The sequence below is a fragment of the Anopheles arabiensis genome, chromosome 2 (genome assembly GCF_016920715.1).
Source record: "Anopheles arabiensis isolate DONGOLA chromosome 2, AaraD3, whole genome shotgun sequence".
NCBI lineage: Eukaryota > Metazoa > Arthropoda > Insecta > Diptera > Culicidae > Anopheles > Anopheles arabiensis.
The window spans coordinates 71,119,039-71,136,812 of NC_053517.1; the positions used below are offsets into that span (position 1 = coordinate 71,119,039).

The window sequence follows — 17,774 nt, forward strand, 5'->3', positions numbered from 1 at the left end:
TATTGTTTCAGTTAATTTTAATACAGGTATTCCCCGATATACCTCATACTCAATATAGGCGATTTTGTTATACGTGATATTCTAAATTTGACAGTTCTTTGAGCAAATTATACTGATTTGACACATGAATTGTCAAATGCAAAATACATTCCCCTTTGGTTGAATTTCAAAAATCATTTTGAAAGGTACGTAATTAAAATTTAGAGGCTAAAACCTACGGCTTCAAGCAAAATGTCAATAAAATTTAGTATAATTTCACTGAAAATCTCGAATTTGGATACACGCGAATATTCGAGGTACGCAATTGCCTCCGTTCCGTATTAATCGGGGGTAAGCTGGTCTCATAGTACAGTCGTCAACTTGTACCTGTACAATATTCATAATGCCCTAAATTTAATATAAAGCAAACCATCGTTCAAAGGGGTCCGTTTTCAAGTGACAAATGTTTCAAACATTATTTTTAATAACATCGCATTCTTGAAATAGCATTTCGCTTCACTAGTTTTACATTTACTTTATAGTGATTGCACACAATCATTACTGAAGTTTACAACTCTCTAAGCAGAATTGTTTTATATTTTGTACTAACTTCCTCATCCGCCTTCGATCGCTGCAAATGTTTTGCAGTAATATCAAACATCAATAGAACAAAGTATTACCTTACGCCCGTTGTTATCTTCCGATCACCTCGGCTCTATGCTCTTCCTTTGCCGACAACCTGTTTCTTTCACGAGTGCTTGGTTCAACATGTAAATGAACATGGACGGCAGTGACATGCGAATGACAATTCCAATATTGTCCGATTTGAAGTAGAGCAAAATGTTAGCAACAACTTTTTCTTCCGTTTTCTTTTGCGTGATGTCTTTTTTTACATACACGTAACATGTCAAGCAGAATGTTTTGCATTTGTTTAGCAGTTATTGAGTTAGGTATAGCGTTTGAGACATATTGCCTGATTGGTGGCCTGCCAGTTTTGACGGGAATGTGCTTATTGTATAAATGAAATAGAAGTATATTGATATTGCATTGGCATACTTCGCAAGATGAAAGATATATCTAAAAAACGGCTAAAAAAATTGTAAATATTACGATTTTTTCAGTATTATATGTAGTATTAAAAGTACACGATTATAAATATTGTAAAATATGTGTAAATTTTCTTTATGAAATTTTCACATTTTTTACACTATTGATGGCCTTCCTGTTCCATGATGCAAAGTATTACGAACAAAAGCGAAATGCTCGTGGGAGGTTTTGTTACGCAAACGATTGATATATTTACAGCTGTAGATGAAAAGGGACACACAAGCACGATAAATCTACACATGTTCAATTTAAAACTCTTGCCCCGTTCTCAACGGGCTTAGCAACAGTATAAAGGACGACAGAGTACGTTTGCAACTTCCAAAGGACACTCCTTTGCCCTTTTCCATCCAGACCACTCGAAGGACCAACATCGGAAGAGAAAGTTGTTCTACCGTTGTGTGACGAATAATGCAATTTCGTCCGCCGCCTGGAGCGGAAATCGAAACAGGCCAGGATGGGTTGGGCAAATAAGGGGGTAAAAAAGGATTGTCTACAGCCCCGTGTTATGTCATAGCGGTATTCAATTTCCCCTAGCAAAGCTGTGCCCAACGACGAACTACTCACGCCCTGCCGCCTCTCTTCTAGCAGCTCAATCAAATCTAAACCACGCTTCACGCTTCTCTATCGGACAGTCGGTCGTTTCAGTGTGATTTATGTGATTTGGCAGCTCGCAAGGGAATGTTTTGGTTTTCGGCTCTTTCGGCCATTCGGGAGGCACGCACTTCCAGCTCGGTTCGCCGGGTTGTCGGGCACGTTCCGCTCGTGTGTATGATCCGGCGGGAACTGAACGTATCTTATCAACTGTGTATCCTGTCGCTTTGCTTTGGAAATAGAGCGCACGTTGCGCAAGGACACGGCATTCTCCACGCCGTTTGAAAGGATATTCTGTGCGAGAATGTGCACTATCCTGTGAGAGGCTGCGAGAGGCCCGGATCCTTTGCAACTCCACCGCCAAGGTGCGCTGCTGGGAGAGCATCCTAAGGTGGGATGCTGTTGCTGGAGTTTCATTTTCTTTTCCCTCCCAAAGCAAAAAAGGCGGTTTAGAGCTACCCCACCCCCAACTGGCGCAGGGCGAGCGCATGAATGAAATGCTTCGTTTTGTTTTTTGTTTCCCCCTTTCACTGTGCGCTGTACGCACACAGCAGTCGAGCAGCAGCGAATCGGCGCGCAACCGCGAGATGAACTACGCGAACAATAAGAAATGTGCTTCGCGAAACAGCCGAACGAACCGCTTTTCTTTTTTCCCACCTGAACCAGAGCGAGAGAGTGTGAGAGGCCGAGAGCAGCGGCCTGGTTGCGTGAGAGTGCGTTTTCGTTCTCTGTTGCGTGTGCCGGTGCTCTTGTGCACGAAGAAAAGCCATTATGCTCCCCCAGCTGGCCACACTGCAACGAACGGCGAGCGACGATGGGCGTGGCCTACAGGCCCTTTCCATCGCACGGGGCGTGATTATCGTGCCTATGTATAGTGCGCCGATTGGACGAAAGCGAGAACGCCCCGTTTCGTACATGATTTCCGGTTTTACCAGCGTTGCCAGTTGAACGGGGCTGCTTTTTGGGAGAAATTCAGTTTCTGGCAAAACGTGATCAAGTGCGCATCGTCGCTGCGCGCGTGTACGGTTCGAGACGTAATTTTTGGAAACGCTTGCCTGCGGACTCGTGTGACGGCGCTTTCGGCCGGTTGGTGGGTTTGTTGTTTATGTGCGTTTTCGGGAAAATTGGGTGACTCGTGGGTAATTGTGTGTGTGTGTATGTGCGTGTGAGTGCGCGTGTGTGTGCAACCTTTCTGTCTTTCGTTACCGAGCCACACCGTGCGAGACGAGTGAAAAGTGCCTCCATCCCACCTACGCAAAAACCCCACAACTTACGGTAGCGACATCGATTTGGCTGCCGGTTCAGATGGCCAAAGATTTGTTTTGATTTCACCCGTGTGTGTATATGTGTGTGTATGTATGTGTATGTACAGCGAAGGAAAAAGTGTGTCCCGAGCTCGAAGCGGTTTTTGGGCAAAAGCAAAAAGGAACAACAAATGTGATGTAGTGAGCATGTGAGAGCAAGTGAAAATCAGGAACGCCAACCGAGAAAAAGCCAGAAGGTGTGAAACGAAAGCTCGTTGTATCTCAACTCAACAGTCTAGCTACCAGCGAACTTCTCCGCGAGTGGGCATGGTTGTGCAAACCGTGCCGCATCCGTTTGCTCTGCTGCTAAGCAACGCAATCGGTACGCGTGGATCGTTCTCTACTGGAGCATCACAGTAGGCATCGAGCGGAAGAGTCACCAAAGAGTTCCGCTTTTTCCCGCGTTTCAACCGGTGTGTGGATGAAAAAAGCATACAACAACGTCCTGTACCGGTCGCGAATCACATCAACACTACACGACGCAGCATAACAAAATGCCAGCAAGCGTAATTGAGAGTTTTGGTAGAGTACTGTTGTAGCGTGTGGTGCACGTTAACAGTTATTTGTTACCACCAGCAGGACCTACTACGTCCTAGTAAGAATAGCTACCAGTACACGCTAGTTTGTGATTTGTGCTGTGTTTTATTCAGTTTCATCATAATTCTAATGCGTTCGCTGCTGGTTACGTGAAGATCTGTTACAATTTGATTGAATTCTTACAAAACCGTCCGCGAATGTTGAATAATGCATAACTGTGACATGCTTAACAAGCTAATCAAACGATGAAACCCGTGAAATCCATTAGATAAATGGTACAACAGAACACAAACATATCCCATCCGTAGAAGACTATTCAATGACACGCTAGGCTTGCATTGGCATTCCTTCCAATAAACAATAATGGTCTCAAGGATAGTGTAAGAACGATATCACAACTAACCCTCCTGCCGTTGGGATATCTTGCTTTGCGTCAGCTAGTTCATCAGTGAATTTCTGGTTCCCGTGAGCCCTGCACTGGTCGCCTGCCGTTTGCCGGTGGTGAAAGTGTACCAGCCGGACAGGATCATGTATCCCGCCGTGCAATTGGCGCCAAAGGATATGACGACACCAGCGGTGACGACGTTGCGGACGTCGGCAATCGTACGATAGGAACCTTGGAATGTCCAGGTCCTAGGTCGTTAGATGGAATCCTAACCAAAATGCTGGATTTTTGTGTTATTCGGTAGTGCATGTGGCAAGTGTAGTAAGTGCTAAAGTGAGTTATGTGTTAAATTAAGTTGCATAGATTTAGACCATTCCTGCTGGAAAGAAGAGCGCCACGAGAAGAAACCACGAACGAATACCAAGCAACAACAGTGCACGTTTGTTATAAAAGAAATACCAATATTTTTGCCATTGAGTGCCAGCAGAGTGTGCGTGTGTGCATAGGAAAGAATCACCTGCAAACGATACGTATTCAGGAATAATGGCCGCATACGCTCAATTTGGCTACACATATCCGCCGGCAAGTCAGGTAAGCAATGGAACAAACCAACGGGCTAGAGGAAAAGGTGGATGCGGCTACACAAACTTGCGAGGGTTGTCCCTACCGCAGTGAAGGCTGCGCTGACCTGCTGATTTGACTTTTTGAATGAAAGCGATTTAAGTATGGTTTTGAAAGAGTCAAACAAGCAAAGATTGTTTGTTTGGTTATGTTTGGGTTTATATTTATTTGTGTTATTTTTGAGTGCTGGAAAAGTTAAACCCTGTAGAAGGCACGTTTTTCCCTGCATAGCGATGCAGAGAAAGTATGGACGTGTGTTGTAGTGTGTTGTTTTTGACTGGAAACATTAGCAACCATCACGAACTTTGTTGACAATCAATAGTACACGCGGTGGGTAAGCAAAGCAGAGACCATCGATCGGGTTTGTTGCTTTAGGTTCGCTCATTTACATCTCATTACAGGCGCGTGAAATACTTATTGGTACAAGCGTATTGTTGAACAAACACACAAGTGGCCACTTTTGGTTTCTAAATACGATGTAAACAAGTCTTTATCATAATATTGGCAGAGAAGATGAGCACTTTTACTAACCTACATTTTCCAAGGGAACTAAAACAATCCATTACGAGCCAATTTTCACCGTGAAGAAAGCGCCCCACACAGACTTTTTCTTCTTTGACAAATGATCACCTCCATTTCGTTATCGCACTGAATCGTCCTCCCGATTGGCAATCATTACTTTCTACATTAAACCCAAGCACGCACCCACCAAAACGTGTTCCCTATTTGCTTCATTACCTCCCCCCTCGGGGCTAAAGCAAACAATAAAGAGATGAAGATGAGGTTTCTGGGTGATATTTTGTGTGTTCATCGCAAGCGAAACTTGGATCACCATTTATTCCCAAAGCGCCGGACCGCGTTCATTAACGGGAGCATTTTTGCAGCCAATTTCTTCGTGAATTGTGTGACCACATTAGTTGGTCGGGTCGGGTCGTGCGAGGATGTTGGCCTCCTTTTTTTGTCACCCATTGGAAGCGAGATGATGTTCTCGCCACGATAAATGAATTTCCACTCACCCTTACATCTCCTTTCCGACTCCGTACCGTTTATCAAAAGACAGTAATTCACAAACGCCTGCTCTGGGATATATAAAAAAAAACAGCTGAACCGCTTAAAAACATCGCCTGATTGCCACGCACCTATGGCAGCAAACTGGAAACAGAACTTCCATCCCGTTCGGTTGCTACCGTTTTGAGATCGCGGGCAGGCCCGCACTATGGAACTGTGAAATTATTCGCGTCACACAACATCGTCGGCACTCAATTTTCGGGTTGACCGGCAAAGCAGGCAGCAAGACACACCACACACACAAAAAAGCAAAGATAAAACAAGAGGAAAATCACACAAAACGACACAACAAACGGTACAGGCGCGTTCAGCCGTACCAGCCAAACGTCATCCTTGCACGCCAAACGTCAACAGCTTGCCGGTCGGGTTGCGAACGGCAACGCTCGAGAGCCATCCTAGCCCGTGCGTATATGAAACTGTAGCAAAGACGGCCGCGGAAAATGCACACGATGTACAAAAGATTGACAAAACCCCCTAGCAAGCCATGTGACGTGGAGCAGAGAGCGTACGAAATGCAGTTAACAAAAGCATCGTTCGAGCATCGTTGCCTTTCCCTTCTGCCCCCAGGGTTTTACAATCTCCCGCGGGAGACGCACACTCGCGCACGGTAACGAAGGGATTCGGCAAGTGACATCTTCTTCACTCCATTTGCTCCACACCATCCAGGGAGGCACTGGCCCTTCGACACCCACCCCCCAGTGGCACCAATCCCCAACACCAAGTCCCTCAGCATTCCGATGCAGACCAATGCGTGTGCGAGCGAGTAGAGTGAAAAGGAATCTCATTAATTAATTATAATTTAAGACGAAATGAACCATGCGACAGTTCCGTCGCTCTGGTTGTTGTTTTTTTACTTGGCCTTCCGTATTTCGGTGCGTGTCTCATTCGCTTTCTCTTTCTCGCTAGTGCTCTCTCGGTAGGTGTGTTTTTTTCTCGTGTCATTTCTTTTACTGCTTCCGCTTGTTACTTCGATAGGCCAGGCGCGACGGGTCCTGAATGAAGATGCTAACCCGGGCGCACTTGATTTCGCGGTGCACGACGCACGCCGGTCGGGCCAGGGGATGTTTCGGAAGGATCGAGAAAATTGAGAGAACTCCACGCACGCACCGTGTGCATTGGACGCACTTCAGAAAAATGTTCTAATTGAATTTTCCTCCCCACAAATACCATCCCGAAACCGGGGCCACGGGGGTTGCCGAATGGAAAGCACAACTCTGACAGGAATTCGGGCAAACAACTGTCACAAAACGCGACCAATTCCATTGACCAGCAAGCCAGTTTGCAGGCAGTGTTCTTCCGCGTTCGCATCAATTCGCAATGCGTGAACTGCTTTAAGCCTCAGTTGTTGTACTTTTTCCTTCTTTTTTTTTGTTGCTTTCCTCTCGGCAAGGAAATACATGAAGAGAATCACAATTGCACACACACATACACTCACACACGCAACCGATCGATCGATCAACGGCCACCAGCCGGCACTCCAACTCGGTGCAGAATGCATCGACATAGCAGTGCGAAGAAACGTCGGTCCCGCGCAAGGAACTGCGCAGAGGACGGTGCAAAAACTTGCCAAAATCACGTACAAATCAATTTAATTAATTTACAATTAATTTATCAATGTTCAAATTGATAAATATTTATACCAGAGCCGCTGATTGGATGTGCGGTACGCAGCGAGGGTAGCGAGTGCTGCACACAGCAAAAACCGACTAACGCTCACGGTCACGCCAAGGCACAGAGTGGCAAGGGATGCGCGCTCTCCGAACCACGACAGGTGAGATCACAATCGACGCTCGATCGGTTGCGGGATGCGTTTGTGTGTGCGCGCGCGATCGAAACCCTACGGGAGACTGGCACCGTAGTTGCGGTCGGGGCTAATCAAATTATAATAAATAATTTCATTAATGACAAGATTGCAGGTTTTGTTGTGTTTCCTGCAAGTAGTGTGTTGAACATTGATTAATTAGTCGCGTAAGTAGTACAAGATTTGGTTTGCTGGTGGAGAAAGTGGCCCAAATGGCCATGATTTGAGGATGACTTAAAACACGTTTCAAGAATCATGTTTATGTGGCAAAGTGTTCGCCAATTCTCCGAATGTAATGTTATATTGGTTTTGGGTTTCAGCATTGAAAAAGAGGCTAAATTAGACAAGATCACATAAATTGTGTCCCACATTCCATATCGGTAATTGATGGCGTATAGCATTTCGTCCTTCAAACACATCACCATCGGACTTAAATCAATGCGGCACGGCAGGAGGCCCCCAAAACGTGCCCAAAAATGAAAGGAAGAACAGAACCCTTAGGGTGCATTTGGATAGTTTTGTCATAAAGATGCGCCCGTTTCCTCGCCCTCTTGTCCCTACTTCCGATTGGGTTCGTTCGTCGTGGTCCGACCCAGTGCGGAACAGTCGAGACCAACTCCTGTGAAGCGTTGCTGGATGCTACGAGAAAGGAGGATACATATCTTTGCGTAGAGCGTGAATCCCTTTCGCCACATGGTTGCTTGAGGCTTGATGCACTTGAACGCGAAACCATAGAATCATAGACGCATTGTCCTTACCGAGACTGTTCCGTTTTTGGTTGTCTGCATTGATTTTTGCTTTCGTTTCGGTTCGGGGCTTTTTTGTTTTCTTTTGCTTTCTTGTTGCATTAGCCCCTCGAAAATAAAAATCCCCTCTCCAATTCGATTCCAAAGACATTCCAACGGAACAGACCAAAACCAGACACCATATGCTGCCACCGACTGCGCATCGTTCAATCAATAGTCGTGGCTCATTCAACAAGCCACGATCCGACCGACGTTTTGCATCGAGCCCCCCGGAGCATGATGTCATCGGGAAAAATTTGGAACATTGCTCTGGACTGAACAAATAAATATGTCAACATTTTGTTTGCCTTTCCTTTCGTCGCTGTGTTTCTTTTTTTGCTTTCCATTGGAAGGCACGCCTCATCGCAGTGAACCACCGTTGGGACAATTCACCCAAGATGTGCACCTTTTTGCGGGTGTTTGTTGTGCAATTTAAGTTAAATTGCATCTTGCACCCGGCCACCGAACGGGTGGCGATCGGAAAGCCACCCTCGCTGTGCGTAAAAGGAGCTTACCGGACGCAAATATGCACTTAATCGCGGTAGCGCGACCAAAACGCTGCACCACTAAGGACGTGCGAGAAGTGACAGATACGGGCGACGATCGACGAGCAAACACATCACACCTTCCTGCCCCAGGTCCTGGCTCTCCGCATTGGTGTCCAGCTGGCATGGGAGAACAATTCCGGAGCGCCTCAATTGAGGGTTGGATTGCGCAGCAATTCCCACGGGCAATTCCCCTCGTGCGCCGGTACTGATCGATATCCACTGAGCGACGGGGCTGTGTAGATGTTTGGGAAAAAAACCTAAAGAATGTCTGGCCGTGTGCGCAGAATGCCTGGGACCTGGGTCTCCTCGACTCGGGCTGAGATTCTTACCGCATCTCGCGACAGACCGTCCAGGTAGAGTGCACCCCATCCCTGGAGAACCTATACCTTAATCGGTTATGATGTGGTCTGAGAGTATCCCCAAAAATGGGCACCTATCTACGACACGCCGTCCGATGCGGTTCTGTACAATTTTCCGCCCCGCAAACAATCGCGGCGCAATCGGCGATCAGTGATCTTTTTGCTAGTGAAGTGTGTGCGTGTGTGTGTGTGTGAAAAGACACAAAAACAGAGTGGATATTTCACTCCAGTTTTACCTTCGCTTCCTTTCGTCGTGGCGGTTGCGCGAGGTACGAGAAGATTGAAGCTTTCCGGCCTGCACCTTACCGAACGGGAGCAAAATGTCAACCAGGAACGTCGCTAAGTGAGCAGCGCAAGGGTAATATGGAGTTGCGGAACAACAATAACAACAGCAACAAAAAGTAACGTTACACATCGAGCATTCCTTTCGATCTTCGTCCCTCTGTGCCTTCGATTTTTGGGGAAGCCGTTGAGCATTTGGAAATGATTTATGATGTTGCTGTTTACACTTTGTCGCACTGCTTCTCGATAGAAGCACACTCAAACTCGGGACAGAGTGTGGCTGCAGAGTGGTTTGAAATGTTTGGTCCGATGGGGAAGGTAGGGAGGGGCGAAGGGATGTGGACAAAAAGCACGCCAAGTTTGGGGCCGTACTTTTGGGAGCCGGTACCACCAAACATCAGCTATCGCGCGTCGCTGGGCTATCAGAAATTCATATTTTTGTCCAACTCATCATCAATATTATCAGCGTATGGTAGCAGCAAAACGATGCGATTCACGATTTCGATGAAGGAGCAAAGAGCGGAAGAACAAGAAGGATAATAAAAACACATTCAAGAAAGCAATCGTTTTGAGGCTTGGGCTGGCGCGACAGTATCGCGAACGAGTAATATTTGAGTCGAAATGATAAAACAGCACAAAAACGGAGCCACTTACTTGGAAAAACGCGAAATTGTACACCGGAGTGCAATTGGATCGCGTACAACCGGGGGAGACAGAAATCAGAGTGGCAGTGTTTTATCGGGAACTTTGCAGCGGCCGTACATTGCAGCGGAACGTGAGTACATAAATTATCGGTGGAAGAAACCCCGAGAAACTCGACAATTGATCGGCGTACTTCAGTACTCCTGGTGAGGTGCGGATTGCATCTTATCGAGTGGGGATTTTCTGGTGAACTCGCGGGCAAACATGCACGGGACACCCTCGAGACATCCGATACCCGCAAGGGACTATTCCAGATTGGTAGCCGGTTGATACAGCCGGTTGAGGGAAATTTATTTCCTTCTTATCGCATCGACTGATTGAAGAGGATGGTTTGATCGCAAAATTTAAAGGGTTTTAGTTTATTGAGTTTATTAAAAACAGTTTTCAAACACTGTGAATAGTGTTAATAAGCATAAGGCACACAACCAACACAAAGCGGATTGCAAAGCGTGCAAAAATACCCATAAAAACACATGGAATCGCACAGCATTGAACCGTACGTATGAAAACACCTAAAAAAGGCACAAAACTCTGCCAAAGCTAAAATTGATCGCGCTGGTACGAAAAATTGATAAGGAACCGTGTCTGGCTTGGAGAGGAACTGAACTCCGGGGTCTGAGGATTTTGGTCTCATTGAATTAATAATTCATAATGCTATAAAAATGTTGAAGATGATGTCAATAATTTATAAAGATTCGACAAACTCGCCTACTGCAGTGCCCATGGTTCTGGAACATTTCCTGTCGCTTTCCTTCCCCATCGATCGTAGGATCGTATGCCGCGATAAAAATGCACTTCTACGGAAAACCTTAACGTTCGTGTGTTTTTCGGGTCCGTTATGATTTTTTCTTTTTCTGGGAGTGTGTTGTGGTTTCCCCGATACGAGTACGTTAGCGAGACGAGCATGAAGGGCTCTGCCCTTCTACTGTTGCGCAGTGGAGTCTGTCAGTTGGCTGATGAACAAGTTTCATCACCTTTCGCCCGGGGAAGGAACGCAACGGTGCAGGTCCATTTTTTTGATTTCACAATTCAATAAGCACTTTTATATCGTGTTCCGTGTGCGCGAGAACCTATCACCTTTGCTACAGGCACGGAAGGCGCCTTCCCAGACGGTGTAGACGCAACAGGTGAAATGCGACGCGCTGGCGTTTGTTTTGTGTGCAGTTGGAAGTTGTTATACTTAGCAGCACAGTTTACAGTACAGTATATTGCGTTGCTTCAAAGCAAAGCATTTTGCTGCTAAAATCATATGCTTCAATCACAGAATCAACGGGACGCAAAAGGGGTTCGGTACCGAATAGTGCTATTTTTCTTTCGAGCTTAAGGACGCAGTGGCCCTGCAGCGCAAAATCCCTTTTCCTATTAACATAATTGGTATTTTATTCAAATGTCTCAATGTGCATCACACGTGGTTGGCAGGGATACGGGAGAAAAACTGTAAAGAAAAAAATGTAACAATGTTATTTTCCAGTTGTGTGTGAAAAATAATGTTTAAAGCCTTTTGTAGGGGAGACTATGAAGCAAGTCTCGAGTGCGAAACACAGTGTTTTACATTTTTATGAATTGTGTACCAGTACCACCCCTCGTTCGCTCGTTTTATCCTTGCATGGTACTGGTCAATCGATTTTCTCCGATCTAAAGGCTTAGTTTTATCCAGAGCCTCATCTGGTGGTGCCGAAAAGTAGTGCTGGGAATGAAATTGATTTCTACAAAGGGATAAAAACCAAAGCCGGTACCATATGTTACGCTATTTCATGTGGCATTTTTGATACGCGAGGACCAGCATACGCACCCTTGTTGCACTGAACCGTACCTGCCAGTAGGTCATATAATCCTTTTCATACTGGTGGGTGGGCTTTTGTTTGTTTCGGTTTGGTTTGCTGCAAGATAAATTTCATTTTTTACGAGTTTGAGCTAAATTCTGCGAAAAAATGCCAAAGGTGTGAGAATTTCCTGAAGGATAGGGGAGAGAAAAATGTACTTTTATCTAAATGGGAGATGATGGTACGCTTGGGATGTTTACTTCATTGAAAGATGATTATTGAGTGTAGCTGTATAGCAAACATATTTTGTGTGAGGTCATAATGCCAACGGTTGTTAAACAAAGTCATTTTCTACAAAGTAAATAGATTATATACCGGATCCCAAAGACCACCGATGAAGTTATATCGTAATGTACTCTCACGAAGAAAGCATTTTCCTTCCAACACTTTATCTATCCTATCGTTAACCTTTGTCACAAGCCTCAAATACTACTTAAAGGGAAAAGGGCCACTCAAAGGCAAAGGTTGTGGTCCTAAATCGTGCCTCGCACCCCTGCATACAACACACAGGTTGTACCAGCACACCCGGTGAGCAGGTGGTGCTAGTGTGTGTGTGTGTGTACGGCGTCAAAACGCATGACGTTCAAACCGCACGCACATGATGGATTGTCCATTTGTCCAGATAATAATATTTATATCTCAATTAATGTAATTTATTGTAGCCCGCCGTCCCGAATTCAATCCATCCGGAGTGTAGTGTGTGCGCCACGTCCCTCTGGGGCACACCGGCGCTCGAAGTTCCAAGGTCTTTGGCTAAGGGCCAGCCAGCAATTCGGCCGGCCAGTCAAAAGGTGCGAACACACTGCCGAGTGCTTCGAGTACGCCGAATTTTTGGAAGGTCGCTTAAAGATCCGTTTTCCCAAAACCCTCCGAACCCTTTCTGGGACGTATCGTGGATTCCGTTTTAAAGAGTTTGGCTCCGTCCATCCCGAGAAGATCACTTGGCGGAGGATTCGGAATGATTGCGAGAAGAAAAAGAAAGATTGATTAAAAGTTGCTCGTAGCGATAAACGGCGGCATTATTGGTGCAGAATGTCGACCGGGCCTTCGATCTTGGGACGTGTTTTGTTTGAGGGAGAGTATATTTGCCGACGGCATTCGATGATGCGCCCGTTAATAACGATATTCACCGAAATTTATGATCGTTATTAAGGAAACTGATCGACGCACATAACCGCATAAGAACGTCGAGCAAAATAGCGCGCTCCAAACTTGGGCAGTGCGCTCGAGGCGTCCGCGCGATGTGTGAGGATCTCGGAAGGAGATCGCGCAATGCAGCGCGTTTTGGAAAAGAATATGCTAATATATTGGACGACCATAATGTTTAAGCACCCGGCGTCTGCGACGAGACGTCGTAGATGGCCGATGGCGCTGCGCTACGGAGACGTCTGACGAGCGGCCGTTCAGAGCGGTCGATCCAACGTAACCTTGAGAAACGAGGCCAAGACGCAACGCAGGTGAGGAGTTTTGAACGTGTGATCTCGATCTACTTTAAGTGTCCCCGGGGCGATTGGACGAAATCGAACGATAAGGAGCAAAGTCTGGTGCCTCGGGAAACGGGAAGAAGATGAAACGTATCGCACTAGCCTTTCATTATCGTAGAGGTCTGTCAAATAGTGATATTCATTAGGCGAACGGGCCACGGTGACGGAGACTGTGCGGTTGCCAGAATGCAGGTTAGATCGATCGTAGCCAACCAGCTCTCCGCGAGTCGTTCCGCCAACTATCCTTGTCCGTGGGCAGAATCTTAAGATAGAAACAGCCGAAGAGATGAATGCAAAAAAACTCAAAAACAACGGGACAGATAAAGCAGAACAGATTAAAAGACAAAGATATTCTTGCGCTGCGATCGAGCTCTAGCCCCATAAAGACCCGTCGATGCTCTGTATTGCTCTTTTCCCTGCTAAACTGGTGTCGTCCGGTGACGGGAAGGGCGGGAGGACACAGACCCATGAGTGGACAGTAATAAATCATTCCCATGTCCTCACGCAGCCCGTGGTCGATGGGTGTACGCAGTGGAGAGGCCCGCCACTCGGAGCAAAAAAGCCATCTAAAACGGCAAACGTTCACACACTGAAAAAAAAAACAAACCTGTCCATCGTCATAACGCAACGTACAGGATACCGTAACGGCGCTGGATAGCTGCGCCTCATAAAAATGTGGAGGTAAGCAAAATCTAGTTACACCTTCGCGGTCCCAAGCTCTTCTCTTTTCAACGCGTGTCGCGGAATGTTGGCGGAGACCATGGGAAAAACAGAGCCACAGAACGTCCCCGAGGGGCAAACCGAACAGGACCGCGATCCGTATGCGGAGCGGCACCCCCGGGTCCGGTGCTTGTAAAACTTTCATCACATCAAAAGCAGTGATATCATTATCGTTGAATGTTATCAAAATATTTCAATAAATTGTCAATAAAACGATTTATCTCAACAAATTTATCTCACATTTATAATGTCGCCATAACGAACTGGTGAGCGAACTGGCTCGTCGCTGGCAGGCTTGGACGGCTTCGGCCAAGATCGGCGAGCACTGCAGCGAGATGTCGAGATGTCGCCGAGGCATCGCTGTGTCCTCGTCTCTCTGCACGAGACGGTGCTCCACGGTAGCTCGATAGCTCATAATAATTTCAGCCCATTGTCGTTGCAAAATATGAGTTGACGTACGTTTTTTTATGCTGTCGTCTCCCACTCTTCCCAACTGTTCCCGCCTGTTGTCTGTTGTATTACAAGTGCGTTATTTTCCGGTGCCAGTCAAGGGGATTGCAAGCAAGCCCGGCGGTAATATTTCGTCACGCTTTCGCCCCATCGGAGACGGATCACACAAACGGGGCCAAAATCGTGGAGCGCATCGGTTGGCAGGTTGGGTAAAAACAAACCCATATTACAGTCCGGTATCGCCTGCAATCCATCCATCCATCTATGCTGACGATGAGGCGGTTTCGATCTCCACTGCCCTCGGTGGCGTAATTCTGCAGCAAGGGATGTATGCGCCCGCGATACGCATCATGCGGTAGCCACATTCTCAGGATGATGCCCGCAAGCGATGGAGTACGCAACAAAAACACTACATCGATCCTTTAGATCCTTAGCACAGGCGCTTCATACCTTAGGACTCGGCGGCGGCGGCGGCGGGATGTGAGAGAAGGAGCGAAAATAATGCATGCGAGCGAGCAGGCAAGTGTGGTAAGATGTGGCCAGAACAGGTTGCAGTGTGCGTTGCGCTCTGAAAACGGCCCCGGACACGTCCCGGACACGCTGGGAGCTGGTGGAGCGTAAACGGAAGATATAACGCACTCGTCGCATACGGTGCAGATACGTTGTAGTGATAAGAGCTTCCTGAACCACATCCACCTTCCATCGGTTGGCAACGGTCGACCCCTTGGGCCCTACGGGCGTCCCTGCCTTCCATCGTGGTCGTCCTTTCCATGGCATCCTGGGTTTGGCGGGGAATGTTTTAGGGGATTTCATTGCTCCCTCGGTTCGGGTGCGCAACGAACGATTTAAAAGGTAAAAATATCGATCTCGGAACAACCGAGCACGATAAAGGCAAGGGCAGAGAAAAGCGTCCTTTGCTTAAAGTTTGAGAGGCGCGGAGGCTTACGGGAAAAGGGTCCTTGGGCTTGGGATGGGAGGAGAGGGGACTAAGTGACTCGCCGTCTCCATGTTGCCTAGAGCAGTGGGGGTTTTAAAAGGAAAAACGTATCGATCCGGTTAAAATTTTGCACGCATTACACATTCGCCGCCGGTAGCGCCCCCAAACGTTCGTTTGTGCATACATTATGGCGTTCGGTAGTGGCAGCAGCACGAAGCATAAATAAAATAAAACAATGCTCCCCCGTCCCCGATTCCCGGCAAGGAAAAGCATCTCTGCTGATGATAGTGCATTATCGATTCGTAAACATTTTATTTTATCATTATTATTATTGCTATTATTTTTGGCGAGCAAAGAAACCCCCATTATGCATTATGCTGCAATGATTTCACACTTTATATCGTCATGCGTATGCACACGGGTAAGGTGAGCTTGAAGTCGCGTAAAAATTACTATCATTCCCGGGCCCACTTCATCCTGGCGATGAATGCATTTAGGCTACTCGAATTGAAAATCGGAAGCCCTTATTAAGGAGGTTACCTCCTCTCCCCCTTCTAGCAGCATCCATGATGCGTTGGCGCATAGCATTGTATGCTGTGGCCGCGCAAACGGGTTTTGGGTGAGCGACGGACCCGTTCCATATTATCCACGGCTATTACTGGTGTGTTTCATCATTGTTATTATGCTTATGCTACCTTCATTTAGTCCCAGATCCCGTGAACGGGCGGCCAGTCGATTGGTGTTATTTGCATTCTTTAATAAACGTTCATTTTGATCCGCTTTGATTGGTTTTGGATGATGTTTTTTTGTGGTTGTCCTTTTTAGTTTGCATGTTCACCATTCCTGTTGCTGGTCCCGGCGAGAGGATTTCATTGGCCGCTCGGTTGAAACAATCACGGGGAGAAGCAAAAAATGGGTTTATGCAAATGTTGTGCACCTATAAATATGATGATTTTCCGGTAAAACAAAATGCATTACAATCAGGAGTGATAATCGATCGATTTCGACCCGAATGTGGGGGTTAAATTATGTTTAAACTCATCCCAACAGAAATTGATTAGATGACGCTGAAGCTTTTTTAAAGGCGCTGGTTCATGCGCTGGTAAATGGAGCTTATACATCGTTCTGAACGAGCAGCTCCCTGAGCATAACCGCTCGCAATAATTAGCTTCATTAACTGGTGGCTCTCATGGCATAATTTGATGTGATGATTTGTACAACGACTCAACATGGCTCTGTCTTAGGGGGTCGCACAGCAAAAACAAAGCAAACAGTAACGCCACTGGACTAGATAATGGAACGCTGAAAAGAGTTGTCAATAAACTGTCATCTGCTTAGTTCCACCGCGTCCGACCCGGGGCCAGAAGACAAGGCGGCACACGATAGTAATGGTGCCATTTGCTACCATCACTCCATAGAACAATAAACCACTTTACGAGGCAAATCGGGCTCACACGGCCCACCGACCGACCGAATGGTCTATCTGTGTCTATCTTTTTCCATGTTGTTGCTTTAAATGATAATGATGATGGGGGATCGGTACCATTAAAAGGCACTAAATAGTTCTTCAATGTTACCGTCCAGTTTCAGCTGGGCCTCCCCGATAGGCCCGATGGCGTATGTGAGTCAGAGCCCGTCCGGCAACTCCCCGGTAAAAACCGACCGTGCGAGCACGAGCGTCCAGTGATTTGTGGGCTGCTCCGGTTGTGGGCAATAAATCATAACTAAAATTGGATACTTACCGGACCTGGCCGAGGGTGTTCGGTGGTTGGTAGTGCGCGCACACACACACACACATAAGGGTTGTGACTCGTTAAACTCGTGTTTATGACGTTTGCGGAACAATGAGGGTTATGAAGGTGAAACATAGCCACGGTATGATGGTCAGCCACAGGACGGCTAATGAAAGGAGAAAGCAGCACAATGAGAATAGTTGCGATTAAGTTTTCAACCATATGGTACGTAAATTATATGAACAAACAAACAGTGCGTTCTCGCCGCCGTACACTGCGTATCTGTGCGGCTTAAAGTATTGAACATCCTTAAAGCCTATCTTGATAGCGGTCGTACAAATTAAAGCAAAATGCTTCCCATTTCCCCTGCTAGGATGGAATAAAAACGCGCAGCGCCGTGGTGTGTCGTTTGGTGTTTGTTGGTTTTTGCTGGGCCCATTGTTAATTCCAACCAACCATCAAAAAACATGATTTTCTTCGGTAGAAACATCTACGCAAAAACCTGTGCACGTTGCGTTGGAAGGCGGGACGGGAATGAAGATAAATCACAAAATTAAT

The 17,774-nt window shown here is 46.6% G+C and overlaps 1 protein-coding gene across 2 annotated transcripts in view; it reads left to right on the plus strand.

The window, feature by feature from the left end:
- Nucleotides 1-17,774, plus strand: part of LOC120908875 (homeobox protein araucan-like) — a 104,182-nt gene that overhangs the window by 27,531 nt on the left and 58,877 nt on the right. Inside the window, exon 1 of one of the 2 annotated variants that reach the window (XM_040320328.1) lies at nucleotides 2,669-4,494. The exons of the other annotated variant lie outside the window; for it this stretch is intronic. Coding sequence (XP_040176262.1) covers nucleotides 4,447-4,494 — 48 coding nt within the window. The 5' untranslated portion in view covers nucleotides 2,669-4,446. Of the gene's footprint in view, nucleotides 1-2,668; nucleotides 4,495-17,774 lie in introns of those variants that run through there. 2 annotated transcript variants of the gene reach the window in all.